Source organism: Salmo trutta, chromosome 7 (genome assembly GCF_901001165.1).
Source record: "Salmo trutta chromosome 7, fSalTru1.1, whole genome shotgun sequence".
Lineage (NCBI taxonomy): Eukaryota > Metazoa > Chordata > Actinopteri > Salmoniformes > Salmonidae > Salmo > Salmo trutta.
Window position 1 is genome coordinate 56,093,749 of NC_042963.1, and position 14,672 is coordinate 56,108,420.

Below are 14,672 nucleotides of genomic sequence, written 5' to 3' on the forward strand. Positions count from 1 at the left end.
ATGATCTGTGAGATTATCATGCGTCTTTCACACCGCGGACCTTTATCTACACAGATTATCAAACCCATAGATGGAACAGATTACATACAATTACTCATTCACATATTGTGATGCTACATGTAACATACATTCACTGCTAGGACACATGTATTTAAAAACATACCTCAGTTATTGGATTGGATGCCAGAACTTTGTCTTCCACGCGTGTCTTGCTGCCAGACTTGCTGACCATAGCGAAGTACCTCATGGCATACCTAGCAGACACAGTCTTCCCCGCTCCAGACTCACCACTCACTATGATAGACTGGTTCTTATTGTTCCTGAGAAAGGAAATAAATTAAATTTAAAAAAATATATATATCTCAGCAACAAAAAAAAACCCTGACTTTCAAAGATAATTCGTAAAAATCCAAATAATTTCACAGATCTTCATTGTAAAGGGTTTTAACACTGTTTCCCATGCTTGCTCAATGAACCATGAACAATTAATGAACATGCACCTGTGGAACGGTCGTTAAGACACTAAAAGCCTAAAGACGGTAGGCAATTAAGGTCACAGTTATGAAAACTTAGGACACTAAAGAGGCCTTTCTATTGACTCTGAAAAACACCAAAAGAAAGATGCCCAGGGTCTCTGCTCATCTGTGTGAACGTGCCTTAGGCATGCTGCAAGGAGGCTTGAGGACTGCAGATGTGGCCAGGGCAATAAATTGCAATGTCCGTACTGTGAGACGCCTAAGACAGGGCTACAGGGAGACAGGACGGACAGCTGATCGTCCTCGCAGTGGCAGACCACGTGTAACAATACCTGCACAGGATCGATACATCCGAACATCACACCTGCGGGACAGGTACAGGATGGTAACAACAACTGCCCGAGTTACACCAGGAACGCACAATCCCTCCATCAGTGATCAGACTGTCCGCAATAGGCTGAGAGAGGCTGGACTGAGGGCTTGTAGGCCTGTTGTAAGGCAGGTCCTCACCGGCAACAACGTCGCCTATGGGCACAAACCCACCGTCGCTGGACCAGACAGGACTGGAAAAAAGTGCTCTTCACTGACAAGTCGCGGTTTTGTCTCACCAGGTGTGATGGTCTGATTCGCGTTTCTCGTCAAAGGAATGAGCTTTACACTGAGGCCTGTACTCTGGAGCGGGATCGATTTGGAGGTGGAGGGTCCGTCATGGTCTGGGGCGGTGTGTCACAGCATCATCGGACTGAGCTGGCTGTCATTGCAGGTAATCTCAAAACTGTGCGTTACAGGGAAGACATCCTCCTCCCTCATGTGGTACCCTTCCTGCAGGCTCATGCTAACATGACCCTCCAACATGACAATGCCACCAGCCATACTGCTCGTTCTGTGTGTGATTTCCTGCAAGACAGGAATGTCAGTGTTCTGCCATGGCCAGCGAAGAGCCCGGATCTCAATCCCATTGAGCACGTCTGGGACCTGTTGGATCGGAGGGTGAGGGCTAGGGTCATTCCCCCCAGAAATGTCCAGGAACTTGCAGGTGCCTTGGTAGAAGAGTGGGGTAACATCTCACAGCAAGAACTGGCAAATCTGGTGCAGTCCATGAGGAGGAGATGCACTGCAGTGCTTAATGCAGCTGGTGGCCACACCAGATACTGACTGTTACTTTTAATTTTGACCCCCCTTTGTTCAGGGACACATTATTCCATTTCTGTTAGTCACATGTCTGTGGAACTTGTTCAGTTTATGTCTCAGTTGTTGAATCTTGTCATGTTCATACAAATATTTACACATCTTAAGTTTGCTGAAAATAAATGCAGTTGACAGTGAAAGGACGTTTCTTTTTATGCTGAGTTTTTATATCCGGGTATGAATACTAAATATTTCACAGTTGATCTCATTTTAAGGAGAAGTTCTATTGACAGATAGGCCCAAAGGGTTAAAAATGTATGACAGTAAGATAGATTAAAGGCTATAGAATAGGAAGTTAGTGGGGGGGACTCAGGGATTGAACCACTGTCTCCAGGAGCATAGTGTGATCCGGGGGGACTGGCATCACTATTACAAAACCAGCCCCCCTCCACCCTCGCGGGGACAGTCTGTCTCATTTTTACCTGGCCATCTGTTTGTAAGCCTCCTCTGCCACAGCGAAGATGTGAGGGTCCATATCTCCCATGTTCTGTCCACTGTAGGCGTGAATGACTGCATCTCCATAGATGTGAAGCTGCTTGTATGGGTTGACAGCCACCAGGATGATTCCTGAAAGGGAGTGAAGGAAATCATCAGGACATACAGTACAGTCAGAGTTATCCAACACGTTTTCACATAGTATGCTTCTAATATAGAAGGTAAAACATTTAAATAAATAAATAAATAAAATGTATTGCCCTGTGAATATCATTTCTCTCATCTCCTACATTTTATACAAACATAAAGCAACAACTCGTCACCCAGACATGAACTTTCACCTTCCATCTACTACATCCAGTAAAATCTATCCGATAAACTAACAGTAAAACAAAAGACATCCCATTAGACAGTTGGGGAAGTATTTCCTTTAGTACCGCAGTACGTGTAGATGGATGTGGGAGTGTCTCTTTACCGCAGTAGGTGTAGATGATCTTGGACTCCACGAAGCGCACTTTGAGATTGTGTAGAACTGCTGGTTCGTGGAGGTAGCTGAGAGCCGTCAGGTCATTCTCCCCCACCAGGATATCAGGGTTGCGGAGGTGAGGGAGCTGAGGACTGGATGTGTCCAGGGAGTACAGCATCTCCTACAGGGGGAATAACAGTGTGAAGTTGGTGATTTAAAGCCTCTATGGCCAGTTTCCAGGACACAGAGTACAGTAAACCTAGTCCTGGTCTACAAAGTATACTCAATACAGAATCTCAGCATTAAAAGTAAGCTGTATGTTTTACATGTCCTAGTCTTGTCGCACACGTCCTAGTCTTGTCCCACACGTCCTAGTCTTGTCCCACACGTCCTAGTCTTGTCCCACACGTCCTAGTCTTGTCGCACACGTCCTAGTCTTGTCGCACACGTCCTAGTCTTGTCGCACACGTCCTAGTCTTGTCGCACACGTCCTAGTCTTGTCGCACACGTCCTAGTCTTGTCCCACACGTCCTAGTCTTGTCCCACACGTCCTAGTCTTGTCCCACACGTCCTAGTCTTGTCCCACACGTCCTAGTCTTGTCCCACACGTCCTAGTCTTGTCCCACACGTCCTAGTCTTGTCGCACACGTCCTAGTCTTGTCGCACACGTCCTAGTCTTGTCCCACACGTCCTAGTCTTGTCCCACACGTCCTAGTCTTGTCGCACACGTCCTAGTCTTGTCGCACACGTCCTAGTCTTGTCCCACACGTCCTAGTCTTCCCATTGACAAATAAATGAGTGAAAGTAATGAGCTAGAGATAAATGAAAGAGTCTCCCAATAAATACACTATTTTACATTTCAGTCATTTAGCAGATGCCAGAGCACCTTACCGCAGCAGTTAGGGTTTAGTGCCTTACTCAAAAAGGCACGTCGGCAGATTCTTCACCTAGTCATCTCAGAGATTCGAACCAGAAACCATTTGGTTACTAACACAACACTCTGAAACCACTAGGCTACCTGCTGCAAATGTACGCTGTCGTTCAAATGTACGCTGTCGTTCAAATGTACGCTGTCGTTCAAATGTACGCTGTCGTTCAAATGTACGCTGTCGTTCAAATGTACGCTGTCGTTCAAATGTACGCTGTCGTTCAAATGTACGCTGTTATTCAAACTGAAATTGCCCAACAGGTCAGTACAGAGTATTGTGGTCTATAGCTATAAACAGGCCTATCCAACAGTACAGTACAGAGTATTGTGGTCTATAGCTATAAACAGGCCTCTCCAACAGTACAGTACAGAGTATTGTGGTCTATAGTTATAAACAGGCCTCTCCAATAGGTCAGTACAGAGTATTGTGGTCTATAGCTATAAACAGGCCTCTCCAACAGTACAGTACAGAGTATTGTGGTCTATAGTTATAAACAGGCCTCTCCAACAGTACAGTACAGAGTATTGTGGTCTATAGCTATAAACAGGCCTCTCCAACAGTACAGTACAGAGTATTGTGGTCTATAGTTATAAACAGGCCTCTCCAACAGTACAGTACAGAGTATTGTGGTCTATAGCTATAAACAGGCCTCTCCAACAGTACAGTACAGAGTATTGTGGTTTATAGTTATAAACAGGCCTCTCCAACAGGTCAGTACAGAGTATTGTGGTCTATAGCTATAAACAGGCCTATCCAACAGTACAGTACAGAGTATTGTGGTTTATAGTTATAAACAGGCCTCTCCAACAGGTCAGTACAGAGTATTGTGGTTTATAGTTATAAACAGGCCTCTCCAACAGTACAGTACAGAGTATTGTGGTCTATAGCTATAAACAGGCCTATCCAACAGTACAGTACAGAGTATTGTGGTCTATAGCTATAAACAGGCCTCTCCAACAGGTCAGTACAGAGTATTGTGGTCTATAGCTATAAACAGGCCTATCCAACAGTACAGTACAGAGTATTGTGGTCTATAGCTATAAACAGGCCTCTCCAACAGTACAGTACAGAGTATTGTGGTCTATAGTTATAAACAGGCCTCTCCAATAGGTCAGTACAGAGTATTGTGGTCTATAGCTATAAACAGGCCTCTCCAACAGTACAGTACAGAGTATTGTGGTCTATAGTTATAAACAGGCCTCTCCAACAGTACAGTACAGAGTATTGTGGTCTATAGCTATAAACAGGCCTCTCCAACAGTACAGTACAGAGTATTGTGGTCTATAGTTATAAACAGGCCTCTCCAACAGTACAGTACAGAGTATTGTGGTCTATAGCTATAAACAGGCCTCTCCAACAGTACAGTACAGAGTATTGTGGTTTATAGTTATAAACAGGCCTCTCCAACAGGTCAGTACAGAGTATTGTGGTCTATAGCTATAAACAGGCCTATCCAACAGTACAGTACAGAGTATTGTGGTTTATAGTTATAAACAGGCCTCTCCAACAGGTCAGTACAGAGTATTGTGGTTTATAGTTATAAACAGGCCTCTCCAACAGTACAGTACAGAGTATTGTGGTCTATAGCTATAAACAGGCCTATCCAACAGTACAGTACAGAGTATTGTGGTCTATAGCTATAAACAGGCCTCTCCAACAGGTCAGTACAGAGTATTGTGGTCTATAGCTATAAACAGGCCTATCCAACAGTACAGTACAGAGTATTGTGGTCTATAGCTATAAACAGGCCTCTCCAACAGTACAGTACAGAGTATTGTGGTCTATAGCTATAAACAGGCCTCTCCAACAGGTCAGTACAGAGTATTGTGGTCTATAGCTATAAACAGGCCTATCCAACAGTACAGTACAGAGTATTGTGGTCTATAGCTATAAACAGGCCTCTCCAACAGTACAGTACAGAGTATTGTGGTCTATAGCTATAAACAGGCCTCTCCAACAGTACAGTACAGAGTATTGTGGTCTATAGCTATAAACAGGCCTCTCCAACAGGTCAGTACAGAGTATTGTGGTCTATAGTTATAAACAGGCCTCTCCAACAGTACAGTACAGAGTATTGTGGTCTATAGCTATAAACAGGCCTCTCCAACAGTACAGTACAGAGTATTGTGGTCTATAGCTATAAACAGGCCTCTCCAACAGGTCAGTACAGAGTATTGTGGTCTATAGTTATAAACAGGCCTCTCCAACAGGTCAGTACAGAGTATTGTGGTCTATAGCTATAAACAGGCCTATCCAACAGTACAGTACAGAGTATTGTGGTTTATAGTTATAAACAGGCCTATCCAACAGTACAGTACAGAGTATTGTGGTCTATAGTTATAAACAGGCCTCGCCAACAGTACAGTACAGAGTATTGTGGTCTATAGCTATAAACAGGCCTCGCCAACAGTACAGTACAGAGTATTGTGGTCTATAGCTATAAACAGGCCTCGCCAACAGGTCAGTGCAGAGTATTGTGGTTTATAGTTATAAACAGGCCTCTCCAACAGGTCAGTACAGAGTATTGTGGTTTATAGTTATAAACAGGCCTATCCAACAGGTCAGTGCAGAGTATTGTGGTCTATAGCTATAAACAGGCCTATCCAACAGTACAGTACAGAGTATTGTGGTCTATAGCTATAAACAGGCCTCTCCAACAGTACAGTACAGAGTATTGTGGTCTATAGCTATAAACAGGCCTCTCCAACAGTACAGTACAGAGTATTGTGGTCTATAGCTATAAACAGGCCTCTCCAACAGGTCAGTACAGAGTATTGTGGTCTATAGTTATAAACAGGCCTCTCCAACAGTACAGTACAGAGTATTGTGGTCTATAGCTATAAACAGGCCTCTCCAACAGTACAGTACAGAGTATTGTGGTCTATAGCTATAAACAGGCCTCTCCAACAGGTCAGTACAGAGTATTGTGGTCTATAGTTATAAACAGGCCTCTCCAACAGGTCAGTACAGAGTATTGTGGTCTATAGCTATAAACAGGCCTATCCAACAGTACAGTACAGAGTATTGTGGTTTATAGTTATAAACAGGCCTATCCAACAGTACAGTACAGAGTATTGTGGTCTATAGTTATAAACAGGCCTCGCCAACAGTACAGTACAGAGTATTGTGGTCTATAGCTATAAACAGGCCTCGCCAACAGTACAGTACAGAGTATTGTGGTCTATAGCTATAAACAGGCCTCGCCAACAGGTCAGTGCAGAGTATTGTGGTTTATAGTTATAAACAGGCCTCTCCAACAGGTCAGTACAGAGTATTGTGGTTTATAGTTATAAACAGGCCTATCCAACAGGTCAGTGCAGAGTATTGTGGTCTATAGCTATAAACAGGCCTATCCAACAGTACAGTACAGAGTATTGTGGTCTATAGCTATAAACAGGCCTCGCCAACAGGTCAGTGCAGAGTATTGTGGTTTATAGCTATAAACAGGCCTATCCAACAGTACAGTACAGAGTATTGTGGTCTATAGTTATAAACAGGCCTCGCCAACAGTACAGTACAGAGTATTGTGGTCTATAGCTATAAACAGGCCTCGCCAACAGTACAGTACAGAGTATTGTGGTCTATAGCTATAAACAGGCCTCGCCAACAGGTCAGTGCAGAGTATTGTGGTTTATAGTTATAAACAGGCCTCTCCAACAGGTCAGTACAGAGTATTGTGGTTTATAGTTATAAACAGGCCTATCCAACAGGTCAGTGCAGAGTATTGTGGTCTATAGCTATAAACAGGCCTATCCAACAGTACAGTACAGAGTATTGTGGTCTATAGCTATAAACAGGCCTCGCCAACAGTACAGTACAGAGTATTGTGGTCTATAGCTATAAACAGGCCTCGCCAACAGTACAGTACAGAGTATTGTGGTCTATAGCTATAAACAGGCCTCGCCAACAGTACAGTACAGAGTATTGTGGTCTATAGCTATAAACAGGCCTCGCCAACAGGTCAGTGCAGAGTATTGTGGTTTATAGTTATAAACAGGCCTCTCCAACAGGTCAGTACAGAGTATTGTGGTTTATAGTTATAAACAGGCCTATCCAACAGGTCAGTGCAGAGTATTGTGGTCTATAGCTATAAACAGGCCTATCCAACAGTACAGTACAGAGTATTGTGGTCTATAGCTATAAACAGGCCTCGCCAACAGGTCAGTGCAGAGTATTGTGGTTTATAGCTATAAACAGGCCTATCCAACAGTACAGTACAGAGTATTGTGGTCTATAGTTATAAACAGGCCTCGCCAACAGTACAGTACAGAGTATTGTGGTCTATAGCTATAAACAGGCCTCGCCAACAGTACAGTACAGAGTATTGTGGTCTATAGCTATAAACAGGCCTCGCCAACAGGTCAGTGCAGAGTATTGTGGTTTATAGTTATAAACAGGCCTCTCCAACAGGTCAGTACAGAGTATTGTGGTTTATAGTTATAAACAGGCCTATCCAACAGGTCAGTGCAGAGTATTGTGGTCTATAGCTATAAACAGGCCTATCCAACAGTACAGTACAGAGTATTGTGGTCTATAGCTATAAACAGGCCTCGCCAACAGGTCAGTGCAGAGTATTGTGGTTTATAGTTATAAACAGGCCTCTCCAACAGGTCAGTACAGAGTATTGTGGTTTATAGTTATAAACAGGCCTATCCAACAGGTCAGTGCAGAGTATTGTGGTTTATAGTTATAAACAGGCCTATCCAACAGGTCAGTACAGAGTATTGTGGTCTATAGCTATAAACAGGCCTATCCAACAGGTCAGTGCAGAGTATTGTGGTCTATAGTTATAAACAGGCCTCTCCAACAGGTCAGTACAGAGTATTGTGGTCTATAGTTATAAACAGGCCTCTCCAACAGGTCAGTACAGAGTATTGTGGTCTATAGTTATAAACACTGAAAGTACATGCAATTTTCACGTGTTCCATCGCAAACTGTCATAAACAAATCTCACAAGCATCAGTCACCAGCAAACTCCCAGCTACTATTACCCCCAGCCCTGGTTAGCCACTAACACCTTAAAAAAGACAAACCTAACACAATATCGGCCAGTTCATTTACAGCGATATTGCCCATCTTGTGGGTTGACAACTACTTTTCACAAAATCTTCTCAATTAAAATGTTAACTAGGTTTACCTGGCGGAAGTATATAAATTGTTATTTATTATTGGCAAACTCTGCCATGAAATGAGCCGCAGCAGTACAGAAACCATCGCTAGACCGCCACATTATCCCTGGCATAAACTACACGATTTCACTAGGCGTTTGCCACGTTTTTGCCATGCCTGAAGAATTTTCATGATCAGGGTGAAATCCTATGAATTTGGGCTAAGATCAGTACGTCGGGACTCGCGTAGTTTGAGCGGGTCAAAGGACGCACTGATGAAGACTGTTCGGTTCTCCAGCCTCCCTGTCGGATGTCCTGATAACTTTCTGACTTTAGCGGTGCGCCTCGTAGTATGATCTACGACGCGATTGGACAAGGACCCAATAGCCAATGAGCACTCCACATGTGAGACCCCAAAACATCACGGAGAACAGGAAGCAACAACACGCAGGTTGGCCCTAGTTACCACAGCCACAAAGTCAACATGGGCCAGATCAAACAAACTCATCAGATTTCATTTTTTGGTCTTAATTTAAAAGGTTAGGCTTAAGGATAGCAGTGTGGTTAAGATTAGGTTTAAAATCAGATATTAAGAAGATCATTTGTAGAAATAGGCGGGGTTTAGCTAGCCATAATAATGACAGATTGGTGGAGCTGTGGAGAAAATGCGGCGAAAATGCGGCATCTTTTTCAAAATTAAAAGTTTTTACGGCCAATTCCCTCTACAATATAAGTTCATATTGTCCACGTCTGCGGGTCCATATTCTGCGCCGCCGTCTCTTTTTTAAACGCTTCTGCGCATACTTATAAATCATCTCACCGACACAAACATGTTTGCTTGTCGGCATTTTTCCCCCCGGTGACAACCGACAAACCGGCAGGGCAGGATCAACTAGGGAACGTGACGTCCTGGGGTTGTGGATGGACGGAATTAAAAGATTTGGTACAAGGAAATCTGGAAATTTGAGCACATCCGAGTTGTTAATATGTTTGAAGTGTTGTGTTTGCTCAGCATTAGATGACACATGCTTCACTCTAGATGAGCAATTAAAGGGGAACTACGCACAAAATCCAAATGTGTTAGTTTTCTTACAGACCCAAAAAAATAAAAAAGATATTTCAGATGTAATTTATGCATTGACACTCAGAACATCCAATTTTGTGGTTTTTCTTTGAACAATATTAATTTTCAGAGTTAAAAACAAATCTGGAGCCAGGATATTTATAACTCAGAAACTATTTTTTGGGGGGGAAAAAAAAAAATCACAGATTTTAGAGTTGTTTACTTAAGCAATAAGGCCAGAGGAGATGTGGTATATGGCCAATATACCACGGCTAAGGGCTGTTCTTAGGCACGATGCAACACGGAGTGCCTGGATACAGCCATTAGCCGTGGCATATTAGCCATATATCACAAACCCCCGAGGTGCCTTATTGCTATTAAACTGGTTACCAACGTAATTAGAGCCGTAAAACTAAATGTTTTGTCATCCCTGTGGTATAAGATCTGATATATCATGGCTTTCAGCCAATCAGAAAGTCAGGGATCAAACCACCCAGTTTATAATAATCATTATTTTACCAGGTATATTGACAGAAAACATGTCTCTTGTACACCAATAACTTATAGTTTTTTAAAGTAGCTCATGCTAGAAAAGGTTGGAGACTGTATGGTCTATAGTCTCTGTGTTCAGTACTTACAGTGCTCTGTATGGTCTATAGTCTGTGTTCAGTACTTACAGTGCTCTGTATGGTCTATAGTCTCTGTGTTCAGTACTTACAGTGCTCTGTATGGTCTATAGTCTCTGTGTTCAGTACTTACAGTGCACTGTATGGTCTATAGTCTCTGTGTTCAGTACTTACAGTGCACTGTATGGTCTATAGTCTCTGTGTTCAGTACTTACAGTGCTCTGTATGGTCTATAGTCTCTGTGTTCAGTACTTACAGTGCACTGTATGGTCTATAGTCTCTGTGTTCAGTACTTACAGTGCACTGTATGGTCTATAGTCTCTGTGTTCAGTACTTACAGTGCACTGTATGGTCTATAGTCTCTGTGTTCAGTACTTACAGTGCACTGTATGGTCTATAGTCTCTGTGTTCAGTACTTACAGTGCTCTGTATGGTCTATAGTCTCTGTGTTCAGTACTTACAGTGCTCTGTATGGTCTATAGTCTCTGTGTTCAGTACTTACAGTGCTCTGTATGGTCTATAGTCTCTGTGTTCAGTACTTACAGTGCACTGTATGGTCTATAGTCTCTGTGTTCAGTACTTACAGTGCACTGTATGGTCTATAGTCTCTGTGTTCAGTACTTACAGTGCTCTGTATGGTCTATAGTCTCTGTGTTCAGTACTTACAGTGCTCTGTATGGTCTATAGTCTCTGTGTTCAGTACTTACAGTGCACTGTATGGTCTATAGTCTCTGTGTTCAGTACTTACAGTGCACTGTATGGTCTATAGTCTCTGTGTTCAGTACTTACAGTGCTCTGTATGGTCTATAGTCTCTGTGTTCAGTACTTACAGTGCACTGTATGGTCTATAGTCTCTGTGTTCAGTACGTACAGTGCTCTGTATGGTCTATAGTCTCTGTGTTCAGTACTTACAGTGCTCTGTATGGTCTATAGTCTCTGTGTTCAGTACTTACAGTGCTCTGTATGGTCTATAGTCTCTGTGTTCAGTACTTACAGTGCACTGTATGGTCTATAGTCTCTGTGTTCAGTACTTACAGTGCACTGTATGGTCTATAGTCTCTGTGTTCAGTACTTACAGTGCTCTGTATGGTCTATAGTCTCTGTGTTCAGTACTTACAGTGCTCTGTATGGTCTATAGTCTCTGTGTTCAGTACTTACAGTGCTCTGTATGGTCTATAGTCTCTGTGTTCAGTACTTACAGTGCTCTGTATGGTCTATAGTCTCTGTGTTCAGTACTTACAGTGCTCTGTATGGTCTATAGTCTCTGTGTTCAGTACTTACAGTGCTCTGTATGGTCTATAGTCTCTGTGTTCAGTACTTACAGTGCACTGTATGGTCTATAGTCTCTGTGTTCAGTACTTACAGTGCTCTGTATGGTCTATAGTCTCTGTGTTCAGTACTTACAGTGCACTGTATGGTCTATAGTCTCTGTGTTCAGTACTTACAGTGCACTGTATGGTCTATAGTCTCTGTGTTCAGTACTTACAGTGCACTGTATGGTCTATAGTCTCTGTGTTCAGTACTTACAGTGCTCTGTATGGTCTATAGTCTCTGTGTTCAGTACTTACAGTGCTCTGTATGGTCTATAGTCTCTGTGTTCAGTACTTACAGTGCACTGTATGGTCTATAGTCTCTGTGTTCAGTACTTACAGTGCACTGTATGGTCTATAGTCTCTGTGTTCAGTACTTACAGTGCACTGTATGGTCTATAGTCTCTGTGTTCAGTACTTACAGTGCTCTGTATGGTCTATAGTCTCTGTGTTCAGTACTTACAGTGCTCTGTATGGTCTATAGTCTCTGTGTTCAGTACTTACAGTGCACTGTATGGTCTATAGTCTCTGTGTTCAGTACTTACAGTGCACTGTATGGTCTATAGTCTCTGTGTTCAGTACTTACAGTGCACTGTATGGTCTATAGTCTCTGTGTTCAGTACTTACAGTGCTCTGTATGGTCTATAGTCTCTGTGTTCAGTACTTACAGTGCACTGTATGGTCTATAGTCTCTGTGTTCAGTACTTACAGTGCACTGTATGGTCTATAGTCTCTGTGTTCAGTACTTACAGTGCTCTGTATGGTCTATAGTCTCTGTGTTCAGTACTTACAGTGCTCTGTATGGTCTATAGTCTCTGTGTTCAGTACTTACAGTGCTCTGTATGGTCTATAGTCTCTGTGTTCAGTACTTACAGTGCACTGTATGGTCTATAGTCTCTGTGTTCAGTACTTACAGTGCTCTGTATGGTCTATAGTCTCTGTGTTCAGTACTTACAGTGCACTGTATGGTCTATAGTCTCTGTGTTCAGTACTTACAGTGCTCTGTATGGTCTATAGTCTCTGTGTTCAGTACTTACAGTGCACTGTATGGTCTATAGTCTCTGTGTTCAGTACTTACAGTGCTCTGTATGGTCTATAGTCTCTGTGTTCAGTACTTACAGTGCACTGTATGGTCTATAGTCTGTGTTCAGTACTTACAGTGCACTGTATGGTCTATAGTCTGTGTTCAGTACTTACAGTGCACTGTATGGTCTATAGTCTCTGTGTTCAGTACTTACAGTGCACTGTATGGTCTATAGTCTGTGTTCAGTACTTACAGTGCCATCCTCAAGCTGCAGTTCCAAAGTCTCATCTCCGGGTTTGAAGTCTCTCAGGATCTCTGCTGACTTCCAGACATGCTCTTCATCAGGTATCCACACTCTGTTGTACTGAATGAACATGCTAATTAATTATAGCCTACTTTCTAAAGATGAATGGAGATGAGTGAATGCCACTATTTTCTTTTGGTAAAATCAAAATTACAGTACAAAAAAACAAATTGTCCAGATACGTTAGTTTATTATTGTAGTCTACGTAATTAGTTGTAGCACAGCAATTTGATAATGGACTACAAGGAAAGTTGGAAACTCATTTGTATAATCATTTCCCAAACTGTATTCAAGTGGACAATGTGCACCATATGTTAAGTCATAAAACAAATTTGTCAACGTTGTTCAACAGGTGTTAAAAACAAAGCGATTGAGATTCCGTATTAAGATTGAATGAGTTAAAAAAAAACATGTATCACTTTCTTTTTCATTAGTTTCTCACCTTTGTATAAAGTTCCGACAAAGCCATGGTAGTAAAGTTTTAACAATCCGTGAGTTTAACCAACAACATCCATTCCCGTCAGTGGCGTGAAAAGTCGCCAACTTCCCCAGGCGTTTTGTTTTACCTGAGCAGTGGACTTTGTCTTCGTCGGTCCGCCCATCAGTCTGCTGACAGCAGCTTGACATTAGGGGTGTGTTCATTTCAACAAAGACAACAATAGAAACAGGATACAAACCTCAGCGGGTTAGTTTTTAGTTGTGAGGGTGATTCTATGGTATGCGACTTGCGTTTACTCAAGGAATGGAATGGGATACAGTAGTAAACGTAGCCTATGGATTTCTCTCAGCCTTTTCCCAGCAGTTGGGTGATAGTAATCCATGTAGCATTATACGGAAGCTGCACATATTTTTCATGTAAATAAATTCATTTCATACTATGATCACCTATTCAAAATCCACTCAGATTTTTAAAAAATAAATAAAAATAGTATTTCAAATATCTCTCACCTTCTTTTATTTACTGCTGACCGACAATATAAAGCCTTTAGGTGCACAATAACAAATATTCAACACTGACATCCCTGGTCCCAACAAAAGAAACAAAACCACCATCTCATGGAATTATTCACAAGACATTTTTTTTACAGTCATAGAACAATATTACAACTACTGTAAAACATTTCAGGAGATATTCAGGTTTTATACATTTACAAAACTAGATGGTGACTTAATCTCTATGGGAACCAATGGGCACACAGAGACGTGTGAGTCAACAACAAGACTCTTTGGTTGCTGTGTCCAGCACACAGTGTACAATAGGAGTGGTGCTTATGATATTCATATTTACTGTGATATATGAGAAGGCAATAAGCATTACATTACAAAAGGTAATAAGCACTAGCCACTACATTACATAGGTCACCATCAGCCAACTAACTTTGGCTCCAAAACCCTAATGGAAATACATTTACTTTGGTTAATAAAAAGCAGTAGTAGTCCTGCTCTTAGTGCCCGTTGCCCTCACCCACCTACACCGAACACAAATATAAACGCATTATGTAAAATGTTGGTCCCATGTTTCATGAGCTGAAATAAAAGATCCCAGAAATGTTGCCATACGCACAAAAAGCCTATTTCGCTCATATTTTGTGCACAAATTTATTTACATTCCTATTAGTGAGCATTTCTCCTTTGCCAATATAATCCATCCACCTGACAGGTGTGGCATATTAAGAAGCTGATTAAACAGCATGATCATTACACAGGTGCACCTTGTGCTAGGGACAATAAAAGGCCAGTAAA

At 42.1% G+C, this 14,672-nt stretch overlaps 1 protein-coding gene across 2 annotated transcripts in view; it reads right to left on the minus strand.

Moving 5' to 3' along the window:
- Positions 1–13,537, minus strand: part of LOC115196560 (unconventional myosin-Vc) — a 59,652-nt gene extending 46,115 nt beyond the window's left edge. The window contains exons 1-5 of one of the 2 annotated variants that reach the window (XM_029757392.1): positions 13,372–13,536; positions 12,879–12,989; positions 2,575–2,746; positions 2,087–2,231; positions 164–320 (exon numbers count right to left, since the gene is read on the minus strand). In XM_029757392.1, coding sequence (XP_029613252.1) covers positions 164–320; positions 2,087–2,231; positions 2,575–2,746; positions 12,879–12,989; positions 13,372–13,398 — 612 coding nt within the window. In that variant the 5' untranslated portion in view covers positions 13,399–13,536. Of the gene's footprint in view, positions 1–163; positions 321–2,086; positions 2,232–2,574; positions 2,747–12,878; positions 12,990–13,371 lie in introns of both variants that reach the window. The other variant, XM_029757391.1, reaches the window with a different exon arrangement.
- Between the last annotated feature and the right edge of the window lie 1,135 nt (positions 13,538–14,672).